A 15119-nucleotide genomic window follows, 5' to 3' on the forward strand; every position below is an offset into this window, starting at 1 on the left:
GTTTTTTTTAATGGTGGACCAAGAGCCGCCCCGCTATTACTTACGGCAGTTCAGCCGTTGGCACAGCAGAGGGCGCTCGGGAGGTAAACTCAATGGCGCTAAACAGCGAAAATTATAATTGTTTTCTTGCTTTAAGACACCTTACACACATACAATAACAGTAGTCGACGAAAAGGTAAATAACACAAGACTCGTATTCTTTAGTTTTCCTACACGGAAGCAGATTTGGGCCATTAAAACGTCAATCTTCTTCTAATGCATGCTGATTGGTCCATTGGAGTGTTCAGCCTTGCATATCATCTGTTTCTCTCCCCAACCCTTTAGATTCACACATAGGAAGAATCTGTCTAACAAACCACAGTAAAAGTAATAAGAATATCCGTGCTTTGTTCCAGACAGAATCTCTAACTATCCCACATGTGGTCTCTTATTGGAATTCCTTTGTCAGTGACATTAACTGGAAAAGAGTATGGTCAATTCCTAACAAGTATCTGGTAACGAATAAAGTGAAGGAAGTCTCATTTAAAATACTGCATAAATTTTATCCTGCTAATCATTACATGACAAAGTTCAAAAGGGACATAAATGTGAGCTGTGGATTTTGTGGAAGCCATCCTGAGACTGTGCAGCACCTCTGGATCTGTTCATACACTGGAACATTTTGGAAAGACTTCAGTAGATTCATTGCTGGACATCTCTATAAAGACTTTACTGTGAAACGGGAAAATGTTGTATTTTGTTTCTTTCGAAGGCTGTGACGTCCCAAATACCAAAACTGTACTCGAGACCGGGAAATAAATAATAATTATTAAATGAATGAATAAATAAATCAATAATGGCGCTAACAGGCTTCACAGGATCCACCAAATTTGCATTAAAACCCGCGTACAGCACGAAATTTGCATTATTGGGCCACAGCTTGACGGCACCGTTCACCCCGGTGTTTGTAGGAAACAGCGCGTTCACAAAGTAGTTTTTTCTGTGCCGTTTTTATTTTATTGCAGTCACCAGGCCCTGCCAGGTTCCAGCTGCTGCATAACTGTAGTAAAAATCAAATTCTATTAATAACTCAAACAAGAAAAATGGCACAAACCTCTCAGCGGGTACTGAACCATAAATGTTAAATATTAGAGCACTCACACCTCAGCACATGGTTTTCCTAAGCGGTCTGTGCCTTTTATGATGCCAGGTAATAGCAACATAAAAGGTCTCATTTAAGTGTTTGTTTTGTTGACTTGCCTGGTTCAAGGTTACTGAGTCACTGCACCACCTTGTGGTCTAAACGGGCATTACACAAAGCGCATTTCAGCCCCACAACTTCATGTTTTGAACATGAAACTGTAGCAGTGATTTGTTTGAAATTTGTTCATCGCTTTAGTGAATTTGGTTTGAAACTATTTTAAATACATTAATTTACAATAGGTACCTTTTAAAATAAAAATCCATGGTATTCCTAAGAATGATCATTTGTGACACACATGACACGCATGTGTAGTGTGACACAGATGAGACCCAGATCTTGTAAAATGTATTAATACATCTTTTTAAAATTAACTTCAGATAATGTTTTCTTACATATGTGTCTGCAATATTGTTGTGATTTGGCGCTATATAAATAAAATTGAATTGAATTCAATATGACTGTATGTGGGAGTTATCATGAGGACAAGTTACTACTGAGGGTAAATCTTTTCCCACATGTGTCCCGTGGCCTTCTCACTGATGTGGGTTCTCATCTCGGCTTGTAGTTCAGAGTTACAGCAGAATCTTTTCTGATGTTTTGCGTGAACATCTGATGAGATCTTTGTGGATTTTCATGCAGCATGTTAGTTTATTGCTTTCACCAAATTTCTTTCTCAAAAAAATTGCAGAACTATGGCTTCCTGTTTGTGTGGACTCTCTGGGACCTCCTGTTCCAGACTGGAGTTCCTTTCGGGTCATACAGGTGAGAAGTGGGAACTTTCTCTTCCTTACAGGCGTGTTGCTGTGGGAGTTCTTAAAAAAAAGACAGAGAAATACATGATTAAAAACACAAATCTGGACAAATATATTTTAAATGAAATCTGGGAGCCCTGTTGTTCTGCACACAGTTTTGTTTGCAAAGCTCACAATGAGCTTTATGAGTAATCATAATTTTATGAACCCTTACTAGCAATACTGTGGCTTTGGGTGATGCATGGGTTTAACTGCTAAGTGTCCAGATGTTCTTGCCAGCATCCATATATGCACAATACCTGTTCATTTGAACTTTGATGAGCCTGTATTTTTTTTTTTTAATCCATGACTGTAGAGCAGGGAGGTGTAATTGGAAGGTAGGTGGTTCAAACCCTGGCTGCTCTGGTCAAAGTATCCTAACCCCCCCAAAAAAGCACAGAAAAAGTCCATTTACTATTACATAATCTCTTCAGCCTGTGTCCTGAGTCTGCAGCTGTGTGCCCAAAACACCTCACCTAGCAGGCGTGCAGGGGGCCTTCTAGCTGCTTCTTTTGATATGGATTAGTCCCAGCTCTACTTTGAGTCAGCATCCTGCTCATACCCTCAGCTGCCCATAAAAACCGTGAACAAATAAACCCCATGTTTCCAAAACACAAAATAAAATAAAAAACGTGAACTCTTGATTTTATTTTGCATCTCATGAGCCAGTTGTAACAGAACACACAATGAATGAAGTGAGTGGAGAAAAGTTATTTTAACTAATTTGTTTCCACAGGGAAACCAGCGTGACACAGACGGATGATATGAGCTAACTCTCCTGCTATGTTTCTTTCTTTGAAATCGCAAAGCTGTGATTCTAGAAGTTCACTGAATTCACAAAAGTTAAAGATTATTTGGAGACATCAAATCATAAACAGAAGGGGCTGTCTCCAAAAAGGTGAGACACAGTGGATGAGATTAGAAAGTGACAGATGTCTCCTCCCTCAGCAGCAGGAATGCCTCAGCAGGCCGACACATGTCCTGCTTTAGTCTCAGTGGATAACAAGCCTCCGACAGTCTGACAGAACAACAGCACTGCTGAGAGGACATGAGAGGATACCGAGGCGTTAAGTACACCTTATTCATCTTCTGCTACTTCTTTTGGGTGAGTCTCTCCCATTTTAAGCAATTTATTGTTTAAAAAAAATGTAGCATCATACTTTCATTAGTGCGTGATAGTAACAAGCCTGTTGCATAATAGTGACTAAATGCCTCAGTTGCACCATAACAGAGGAAGAAGATGAGCTACAAACAGCATTTTAATATTTAATATTAACTCATTTATCCTTCTGATTTTATTTAGATATGTTGGATTTAACAGTGAAGAAAAGCCAGTATCAGAGAAACATGCTCTCTCTCTCTGTTAGTACCCTTACTGCAGCAGTTTGGATCAGCGAGTTTTTAGGGCAGCTTGATAATAATAAACTACAACAATTGTCCAACCTAGAAGTAATAAATCCATCAGCTACTTTTTCAGCGCCACTCTGAGACAGGATGTTTCCATCTTTAAAGATATTTTGCAAATGCAAGAAAGCAGTCCTACACTGTTTAATGTGCAAATATTTAACAAATCCAACATTACTGGAAGCCAAATCAATGCCACCTAAAGTAAGTATCTGGATTCTAAGAGTTTTAGGGCCAGAGTGGCAGCTCCCAGATGGCTAAGCTCCTCATCCTTCCTGTAATGGAAAGGCCAGCCACCCTTTAGAGGACGCTCATTTCCGCTGCTTGTATCCGTGATTTCTTCACCCTTTTCTGGGTGAGGACCATGACCTCAGAGTTGGAGGTTCACCCAGCAGGGAAATTACTGTAGTTTAACTAGCTGGTGTTTGTCATCTGGCTTCATGAATAGAAACTGGGTATCATCTGCATAGCAATACAAATCTATGCTGTGCCTTTAAATGATGCGGATTTCAATCATCAATAATCTCTAGCAGGGGAGGGCTTCTTTCCCATGAAGGCCAGAAAGATGGCGTGTACAGAAAGTAACAAAGGAGGTACTCTGTAAAAATAACCAGTTATTTTTCATATGTCAGGCGTAGAGATGGACATTGCCAGCATGCTAGCAGATATCTGCTACTCAGTGCTAAATGACATACAAATAGTAGAACTTCACTCAACAAAACCGGAGCACACACTTCCTGGTCTGTTATCACAACTGAACACTGTTAGTATTTAGCTGTCAGCTAAAGAAGCCACATCTTAACAGTGCAAACTTTATTATAAGATTAATTTTTTTTTTTTCACAGTTATCCAAGTGGCCTTTAGAGGAACTGCAGGTTTTGATGCTTCCACAATGGCTTCGTTTTTCAGCCCTAGAAGCTGTAGCTTGCTCCCGGGCAGGCTTCCAGAAGCTGGCCAATCAAAATGAAAGTGGGCTCTTAGGGAGGCATTTAAAGAAAGAGGAGGCCAAAACGGGTTGTTTCACAGAGAGGATGAAGTGAGGGGCTGTGTGAAGGGCCAGGATAACAACCACACTGATACACTTTATATTTAAGACGATGTTTTCCAATAAAACCATCTCTGTTCTGTCAAGTATTTTTAGAACAGTTTCAGAGATAATCTCCATTTATACTTACATTCTCACCATACACAAAACGGCATGTATGTGCTGGTAAACAGGAAGCAATAGAAAATACTGCAGAGGAAGAACAATAGCAGAAAGTAAGAGCAGAAATGTGTCTTCTTGGACCGATAGTGAGATGGAACGTAAAGCAGGGGAAACTTTGGACTGGGGCCTGTTTCAAAGTAAACATGGTGGCATACTCGGGAGGCACTGCGAGTGTGACATCCATCGCCAGCAGAAGCCACAACAATGTGAAAACAATATGTCAGTTGAACTGCTCTGGTCTAATCTGTGGGACTGATAAGACCCAATCAGGATGCAAATCTAGGTGTTCATGTCGTCATGTCCAAGTGGGCTTCGTCTCATCCAGGCTAAGCCACAGTCACAGAAATGAAAATGATGTTAATTCCAGTGACAGTAGAGCTAGTTACAGCTGTTCCTCTGTTTTAATGAAATCTGCGTTTCTCTGCCACTTTGCAGGTTGTGAGTGCCATACTTACAGCAGTGGGGATCTATGCTAAGATCGCCAGAGAGAAAGGTGGGTTAGTTTAGTCCACTTTGAATTATTGATTTTTTCCTGGCATTATTAAAAAATGAAAGGAATTTAAGCCTAATTTCTCTGCATTTTGTCTGAATGTTATCTTTATTGTGCACAGTCAAGATTGTATGAAGGTTTGTCTCAGCTTTGTTTTGTCTAATTCTCACATATAGATATCTGGTAGCTATCTCTAGATGAGTCATAGGGTGGGTGGAACCAGGCTACGACCTGGACAGGTTGCCAGTCTACTGCAGGTACAACACAGAGTCTGACAACCATTCACACTCAGATTCATACATGTGGCCAATTTCGAATCACCTTCCATGTTTTGGACTGTGGGAGGAAGTTGATCAAGTTGTCATGGAAACAGTGTGAGAGTGTAACGAGTACAGACCCTACCAGTCTCTTGATATGTAAAATATTAATTACTGATGCCAGGGTTATAAAATCTGTCCACACAGTCACTTTGTGAAGATTCAAACTAATTAAGCAAAGATTTGTTTTATGGATTGTGAAAGTCTCCAAGTCGGTGGTCCTGGAATAACGACTGTATGTATGTCGGGTAATCAAAACAAGGCTTGTTGATCACATTCCTGAGGATGAGCCACAAAGTTATTCAGACATGTTTCAACGTTTACTCGCTCTTGTGTTATCACTGATGTTGAGGTGAATGTTGGCTCGTTCACGAACCTCTGGAAAACAACTGGGATTTAGACCCGGTCAAAGCACTGAGGCAGACTTTGTGAAGGACTTTTCCAGGATTCCCAAAATGACCTTTTGGGTTCCAGGGTCCATTTTGGAATCAGGTTTAAGTCGGGGTAAGTTCTGCTAACAATAGGTAAGCGAGGACATTTAGCCATGTCTTCACTTTTGGAAAGACCTTAAAAGAGATTTTTCAAGGACTTGGGTTTCGGGTCCGTGTTATGATCATCTTTAAGTCAGGATAAGGGTCCTGGAAATCCATTATATCCACAAACATAGAAGTGCAAACATATACTGTGTGTGTGTGTGTGTATGTGTGTGTATAGATGTGGTTGACACCCTGACGGTTGATCCCGCTCTACTGTTGATCGTCGTCGGCTCTGTGATGTTCCTCATCACGTTCCTCGGATGTTTCGGGGCGCTGCGTAACACCATCTGCTTGCTGAAGATGGTATGTCAGTGTGCTGGTTTTTATCTTGTTCTGACTCTGGCCGTCTGTTCTAATCAGCTCCTATTTGTCCTGCAGTTTGTGGGACTCCTGGTGGCCATTTTACTCTTGCAGATCGCAGCTGCATTCGTGGGATACTTTTTCACTGATACGGTAACAAGACGTCGAGAAATCGTACTAAACCGAAGCAGTAAACAAACCAACGTGACAGTTCTCTTGTTTTTCAGGTGATGGAGAGAACTGAGAGGCTGATGATGAAGGCAATTGAACGATACAGGGAGGACCAAGACCTGGAGAACGCCATTGACTTCATCCAGAAGAAGGTGGAGACGAGTTTTAAGAGTCAGTAATCTTTTTTGTTCTTTCTTTTTTACTGTTGTGATGACTGTGCTTCTGCTTCACTGTGATTGCAGTTCCAGTGCTGTGGAGTTGAAAGCTATAAAAACTGGTCCCGTAACGCCTACTTTGAGTGTTCGGACACCAACCCGAGTCTGGAGGCCTGTGGAGTTCCCTTCTCCTGCTGCATTCGCTTGCAGAACCAGGTCAGAACCAGTCAGTGAGCCAGTCCTGGATGTGTTTGGGATGCCTCAGGTGTACCAAGGCTGTTCCATTCTTTACTTAAGTAGAAATACAGATACTTGTGTTTAAAAAACACTCTAGTAAAAGCTGAAGTACTGAATCTCCTTCTTTACTCAAGTAAAGGTGAAAAAGCTCTGAAATGTTCTCAAAGCAAGAAAGTAAAAAGTAGCTCCTAAGGACAGTTCTAGCATGGATGTTTATGCAAAAGCAACTGAACCCTGCGCTGTATTAATATAATAATAATAATAAAATAATATTATACATGATAATACAAATGTTCAAATCTAAATTCGGTTATGTAGGACACAAGAGTGACTTCTTCAGTTGCCTCAATAATGGCGTCGTTGTAAATGGTAAGTTTTCCTCTTCATCTAAACAGCTGGGAGCGGCTGTAGTGGCTCCACGTGGGGAAAAGAGTCACAGCTAACAATCATTTCTAATGTGAACTCAGATTTTCTTTGTGTTCAGGCTGTGATCAGCTGACCTGCTGGTCTTTGTGGATTTATAATTGAATTTAACAGGATGTAAGCAGATGTTTCATGAGCTGATTTCCCTTTCCTTCACTAACAGTATGCTGTATTTTGTCTTTACACTAAATCAGTGTAAACGGTTTAACGTCAGAAAATATTTTCACGGACCGGCCTTTAAGGTGTCGCGGATAAATACAACAAAATAAAATGATGCGACCGAGACAAACTGTGGTGTTTTGTAAATATAAGAATAAATATTAATTCACTGTGTAACTTTATTAGCAGCGTCCTCCTGAAATGCACCAACAACACTGAGAGTAACATCCTCCTCTCTGCCCCTTAATGCACTCTGGTCGCTATGGTAACGCGTAAATATTTCTTTCAAAATAAGACACAACTGCAACACGAGAAAGACCCAGGGAAACCGAGTTAACGATAAAAACCCTGAAAACCATAAATTTCACACCCGAGCCTCGACCCCCAGGCCCGGTCCGTGGCCCGGGGGTTGGGGACCGCTGCACTAAATCATATACAGTTGGTATAACGGTGGAATTCAGTGAATTAATCTAAGCATCATCAGCTTAAATGCAAATGAATCTCTGCTACACTCGACGTGACTCAACACTGGCCATGAGAACGACAGCCACTGTGTTTGTGGGATTTGAAATTATTTGCCACCTAAAGTCGTTCCTCCCTTTATGCTTACTCTTTTCAGTAGCTGCAGATCCTTTAAGGTACACCTTTTAGGTAGCGTCCTTGTGGAGAGCTAGCACTGGAGGCATTCTTAAAAAAGTCAAAGAAGATCACAGGAGACACACCTATGGTATCAAATTTAAATGAGCTTTTCAGAAAATTTGACGGTCAGAGGTCAAGTTTTCTGAAAATCTTGTGAATACGATTACTCGAGGACAAAATTGTAAAATTATACCGTAGGTGTGTCTACTCGGAGACTGGGAGGCAGCGATGGCTGTTTCCAGTTCAGCTCACACCCTGTTTGATGGGCAGGATGAAACAAGATGAGCTGAAACTATTGATACAGGTGAACGTTGAATCCATGCACAAATTAACTTCTTGTCCATGCTGGTGTTCAGTGCATCAAAGCCCTTTTTGTGTTACCTTAAGCAGCTTCTTTCTTTTGCAGACTGTACTGAACACCATGTGTGGTTATGGGATGCAGCAGCTGGAGGAGAAACTGGCCCGTCAAGACATATTCACCATCGGCTGCCTGGATAAAATTGTCTGGTGGGCCAAACACAATCTGCTTCTGGTGGCTGGTCTGACCGCCGGCCTGCTGCTGCTCGAGGTAACACTAGTGAACGTTTGGCTGCAAAAAACCCTCTGAAGTCACTGACAGCAGTTTCTGATCTTTGGTGTGTTTCCTTGAGCAGGTCTGCATGATAGCTTTGGCTGCTGTTCAGATCTGCTGGATAAAAAACGTCCTACAGCGACAGGAAAGAAAAGCAGCTCAAAGCAAATCGCAGAGGAAGGAGAGCCTCTGGTTTCCTCCTTTTGCAGAGTTTGATGATTAATAAAACCCTTTGTTGAGAAAGTGGGGGATGCTGTGTTTACACTGTGAATTTATAGGTTTGAGCTGTGGATTTGAGGTTTGTACAGTGGGTGAACGCATCGATGCTGGGCTCCAGGAGGCAGTTGAAATACTACCTCGTGTAAAGCCCTGAAACTCAGTTTTGTCATTTTTATGTAGCGCTCAGTGTTTCTCTTGCTGCCGTTCTACTAAACAGAATTTATAATTCACCAAAAAGATCTGAGTTAGTCAAAACATGACATGAACAGATATGTTTTTTATAATGTGAAAATGTTTCATTATCATATCATGTGCAAGCTGTTCTTTGGTCAGTGAAATAAGTCAGTCAGCCTCGTTCTGTCCAGTGTGAAGGCTTGTAAAGCTTAAAGTAAGCATAGTTAATGCTGTGAAAGCCTAATGTATTTCTAAAGCTATCCAAGTACATTTGTCGCTCAGCCCCACTCTCCTGGCTGACTAATCTCCCCGACCTCCTGATGCCTGCGTTGCATGTTTATCAGCCAGGAGACTGAAGTTTGCGTCCTGTTTGTGGGACCTTCTGCAGCCTTTCATCCCACTTGCTGTTTTGTTTTCAGCCGCCTGCACTAAAAGCTACTCGCTTTGGGCTTGTGACTCTGGATGCAATGTGACCCTTTACACTGAGGAATGACAAACGCCAAAGGACACCTTGTGCATAACTGAAGCACACCTGCTGCTTTAATAAATATTCATCATGCTACAGCCCAGCAATGAGAATGACCTGCATTTGACATGGGAAAAGAATGTGTTGGCTGTTTGGGATCTATAAACAAGAAATGAATGAACATTGAAAGAATATTATGTGCTTACAAAACTAACTAAAGTCTTTATTTTGATCTGTGTTTATTTGGTTTAATTTGCCAATAGATCCGGCCTGGGGAAGCTTTGGTGTAAAGAGACTGCAGAGCATGTGTCTGTGATTGTGTTTGTACTGTTTTATTATGAAACTGTTCTGAACCCTTTATATCCTATAATGTGATAAATAAAATACATATTGTGATAGAAATAGATTTTAAAAAAAAAGAGCTAAATTAACAAAAACTCTAAAAGCTGTGTTTGTCTGCACGTCTGCTATTAGCTGTTCAAACAGACCAACCTCTCCCGTCAGGTTGCCAATCTATTGCTGGACTAACCCAGAGAGACAAACATTCACATCTATGGCCAGTTTAGGACAACCAGTTAACCTAACCCCATGCATGTATCTGGAACTCATGCAGACAAACTCCAAACAGAAAGGCCCCAGCTAACCACTGGATTTAAACACCAGGCCTGTGCAGCTTGCCATCCCACTGCCTTACCTAAGTTTTACCATATTACCATAAATTATTATTGTATGAAAAGGCTGCTGCTGAATGACATCAACTATTTCTAAATACCTGCAGAGATGGCGTGCTTACATGCTATTGGGGTGGCTGCAGCTCAGGAGGTAAAGCAAGTCGTTTATTAATTGGTTAGATGGAAAGTACTTACAGTGTAAACTGAACTTTGCTGTTTGCTTTGAGTTTCAACTTAAATATTAACAGAGAGCTCTTGTTTGTGTCTACATTAGGATAAGGGTTGGGTCTCTCAGCAGGGCCAGAGGTGTATATTGTGAAATTATACAACAATACATATCAGGCCATGTTGCAGAGAGAGTAAGCTACTGAAGTACTTTACCAAACCGGAATGAATTATGTGCAATATATTACATTTATGAGTAGAAATTCCAATACTGCTGTGGTTAGTACTCAAACGCTGCTGTGTATCAGTATATTGGTGTTTCCAGATGGTTCTGCGTTTTTCCCTCAGATGGGAGAGTGTGATTGTTGCAGTTTATCTCTAAGATTGAAGCATCCTTGCCTTTAAGTATTAAGCACTGTAGCTGCCTCCACCAGTGTGTGAATGTGAGAGTGAATGAATAGTGGTATTGTAAAGCGCTTTGGGTGCCTTGAAAAGCGCTGTATAAATCCAATCCATTATTATTATTATTATTATTATTAAGCACCTCGAGGTGACTGTTGTTGTGAATAAAATGAAGCTGAACTGATGTGAACTGAATTGGACACAAAATACACTCCTGGAAACAGGTAGTCATGGCAACAAAGACAAAAACAGTGAAACAAGAAAACAGAGAAGGAAGCTGTGTGAAAAAGCAGGACACTATCCCCTCTTCTTCTTTTTTTTTTTTAGTGAAAAATGTGTATTTTTAAAATCCTGAATAAGCATAATAAACCTGGTGTGAATACATTCTCACATCAGAGCCTCGTACTTTGATTATTTATCTACTTTCAATATTTTTATATTTTCTTTCATTAAAAAAGTTACCACATGTAAAATGATTTTAACTGGTACAAGCAATAAGAATAAAAGTAAATAAAAATAAAATGTGTGCATTATTCACAGGGTTACATGCAAAACTGTCATTATTTGTACCTTTGTTGTATATGGAGGGTCAGAAGTGGCAAAATGAATTGAAAAAAAAAATACATAATTTAATAATTAATTAACTGTGTCAATGATTAATTAAAAATGTAATAAATAAATAATTAATTAAATGTGTCAATAGTTAAATACAATTTGAAATAAATTTTAAAAAGTGTTTTTTAAATGTTTTAAATCAAATGAATGGGCATGTAATTAATTATTGAAATATTTATTCAATTAATCAATTCTAATTTTAATGAATGAATGAAACATTTAATTAATTATTAAATTGCGTATTTAATTAATTCATTTTGTCACTCCTGGCCCTCCACAGTTGTACAGATTAAACATGTTATACAACTGCTGGGGTATAATGACCATCTGAGGTGCTTTTAAAGTCTTTAAAAAATGATTACGATTTTGTAAGAAGCTGATTCTGTTATTAGAACATACTCTTTTATAAATGTTCATTCCTGTTTCATACTTTGTAAAACCTGCACTGACTCTATTCCACACTGGTGTTTCCAACCAAACAATGATCTGATTGGACTGGATTCAGTCCTTCGTGCATTTCAGTCTCTGTTCCTCTAGTGCCCCCTGCAGGCTGCATTGTAAATTCGAAACTTGGACAGCAATCACACCAGTGACCAATCTCGTTATCTTGCTAGAAGTCTCATCCTGAGTTACAGAGTTGCAACAAGGCTTGGCATCTTTTAATTTCATTTAATTATTGCTAAGCTAAAACCTCTGAACATCAGGTCATTTTACAACGTGCCCATCTGCTCTGAAAGATTTGCATGCTAAGTAAAACTTACAAAGCTAAGAGACCCCCCTGGTAAACCTGCCTAATCCCTGTTGTTCTTCCCAAACTAATTAAGTCTTCATAGTACCTTTAATCTGTGGTGGATTATTAGCTAAGGCACCTGCAGTTGCATGTCGTTGGACGGATTCAGTCCCGTGGCTCTCACACTTGCTTTACTGGATTAATGGCTGCAGTGCTTTGTGCAGGTAAAAATAACTGCAGTATCGAGCTGCAGCAATGACGTCCCTTTACTGTCCAACCTGCACACTAAAAAACTGCAATTACTATCAGTGTTCTACTAAAAGCCATAATTCATTGTACACCGGCTGGCCACTTTATTAGGTATACTGTTATATATACTGCAATCATATGGCAGCAAAGCAATGCAGTATTGTTTAAATGCCACAGCCTACCTTGGTTTTGTTGTCACTCATGGCATGTCTTTATGACCACAGTGTATTCATCTTAAGTTCAGCACAAAAACAAAGGGAAAATTGCATTTGGTGAATTGTTTATTTGTTGTAACAATGCTTAGATCGTTGGATCCTGTTTATTTCCCCTTAAAATATGCTACATTTGTAAGAAAAATCCACTGGTGGGTTGAGCAGCAGAGTTGAGTGGGCTGCACCCATGAAAAACTTCCATTGCCAAACAGATTATTCTGCTGTGGAGTTGATTGTGACGTTTGTGGTTTATTGAATTAGATGATTGAAATCTGCAGAAACAAGCAATTTAACAATTCATTTATTTGATAAACTGTGGCCTCAGTAGCGTGTGGAAGAACACACAGGCACAGCAGCCTGGCACCTCCTCATGCTGCTCACCAGCATGGTCATAAAGATGGCATCCCATTCTTCAATCAGCATTTACTGTAAATCAGCTGTTGTGTTTGAGTAAGCTGTTTGACATTAGCAGATAAATATTTGGCAAGTTTTCCATTGCTGCATTTTTCAATCTGCCACAAAGTGATTCTGGCACACTGTCGGGCAACTTAGTAAGAGAAAGCAGTCCTCTACTCACACAGTATAGTCGTGTCCAAATTCATGGGCTGCATCCTCCTGAGGACCCGGCCTTTGTGGTCTACGTGGGCCTCAGAAGGTCGGGTAGGCCGGAAGTAAACGACCGTGAAATTGGACGGTCTAGCCTTCAGATTAGCGTCACCGCTGTCTCGGTGGAGTTTAATAAACTCGGCTGTCTTCTGCTTGCTATCTAAAATATAACAGGACACTGGAGTAAACGCTCGACCGTCTCACACTTCTGTTTAATCAGTTTTCTGTTTGACTTTATTCAGTTGTGCGAAAACCACCCGGGGGATTAATAAAGTTTTATTTTATCTAATCTAATCTAATCACTTTAATCTCAGCCAAACCAATTTACTCACGAACAAATAAAACACTGAAAAAAGCCCAACAATAACATTTTTAGGTTGTCGAAGTGAATTATATATTACGTTTAAACCGAGTAGCCAAAGTCCGCAGCGATCTGAAAATGATGTGCCGGGAGTTGTGCCATTCTCGGCGGCTATCGCTATCGAGCTGGTGGGTAACAGACGTCTCCGAAAACATCGAAGCACTTTTGGAAATATGTGGTGTCTTGATAAACCGAGCAGATATTTGATGTTTACACAGCTACTTTCTCACCTGAAAATATGTTAAAAGTTTATTTTGTGACCCAGAAAGATGAATAAGAGTAATTTTAAAACTTAGTAGCGGCCGCCATTGCTGGAAACTGGAGTTTGGCTGGGCCGCGCTATGAATTCTGGGATATGATGGGCCACGAAGGACACACCCGACCCATCCTTCAAATTCGGGGAAAAGGAGGACGCATTTGTCAGCTGCATTCGGAGGAGTCTACAAATTTGGACAGCCTTCGGCGCGTCGCTGTGACGTAATCGGTCTACAAACGCGGCCTCAGGAGGACGCAGCCCATGAATTTGGACACGACCTGTATAGTGTGAGTGGGGTCCTGCTGACTTCATCATTAGTCTAACCTCAGATTCAGGAGAAACATTGTGGTTTTTATCCTGGTTACAGAATGCTGGATCAGGTCTCTCTCCTTTCAAAGATATTTGAAGGTGCATCTGGGTTCTCATGGGTTTTGTGAACTTGGTGAAGAGAAGGTGATCAGTTGCATCCCTCCTTTGTGAGGTGCTTTGGCTGTGTGGGTTGTCTGACTTGTTCCCACAAGCCATTTAGTCGGAGTACAACCATTGCAAGAGCTTGGGCCGCATTGTCAACAATAAGTTGGACAATAAGTATTGGGTTAGGGTTAGGATAGGACTCTGCCACGGCTGCCCTTCGTCACCAAGTTTATAATTTTTATGAACAAAATAAAAGGTAATTGTGTCCCTACGCTCACCTACGGTCACAAGTTGTGGGTAGTGACTGGAAGAAGGACATTGTAGATACTAAAAGGTGGGGATGAGTTTTCTTCAAAGGGTGGCTGGCCTTTCTATAGCCCTTCCACTAGTACCTACTGGGCCCGGCGTGACTCAATTCTTTTTTTTAGGGCTTTCCATTATTTGGTAGCACCTGGTACCAGGTACCTTTTTAGTACCTACTGCTCTGGGTTCCAAGTGAAGCATGCCACTGAAAATGTGACGTCAACAGACTGCATACTGCCGATAGGTCAGTCAGTGGCACGAAGGAGCAGCTCCTTCACAAAAATCAAAACTGCCCTTTTTGAAAGCACAGGAGAGAAATGGCTTCACACAAAGCAACATGTCAGTGCACACGTTTACCACGTTTAGCAGCAGGTATAGCACCGTCTCAATGTTTTCATTTGCTGTGTTGTTTGTGTTACATACAAATGACATCACTGGACTTTCAGCGCCATAGCTATAACGGCCCCATGCACTCTGAGGCTGCACTCGCTCTGCTAGGACGCTGTCCCTGTAACCTGATCCTGAATAAGTCAAAAAAGATGGATGGAGGTCAAGTTCTGCAAGTCTGGAAGTTCTGGCTTTCCATTCATTGCAGGATATTTTTGACTCACTTTGACATATGTACAGAAATATCCTCATGAAAAAGAATTTATGTATATATTAACATGTATTTATTTTAAAAACAAACAAACA

At 40.7% G+C, this 15119-nt stretch overlaps 1 protein-coding gene across 1 annotated transcript; it reads left to right on the plus strand.

The window, feature by feature from the left end:
- The first annotated feature begins 1851 nt into the window (after positions 1-1851).
- On the plus strand, positions 1852-9844 carry zgc:113223 (tetraspanin-33). Its single transcript, XM_004561525.4, has 9 exons — positions 1852-1945; positions 2923-3079; positions 5021-5078; positions 6107-6231; positions 6307-6381; positions 6456-6551; positions 6642-6770; positions 8419-8580; positions 8666-9844. The coding sequence occupies exons 2-9, from the start codon at positions 3023-3025 to the stop codon at positions 8804-8806; spliced, it is 843 nt and encodes a 280-aa protein (XP_004561582.1). The 5' UTR covers positions 1852-1945; positions 2923-3022; the 3' UTR covers positions 8807-9844.
- Positions 9845-15119: the final 5275 nt, after the last annotated feature.

Source organism: Maylandia zebra, linkage group LG15 (genome assembly GCF_041146795.1).
Source record: "Maylandia zebra isolate NMK-2024a linkage group LG15, Mzebra_GT3a, whole genome shotgun sequence".
NCBI lineage: Eukaryota > Metazoa > Chordata > Actinopteri > Cichliformes > Cichlidae > Maylandia > Maylandia zebra.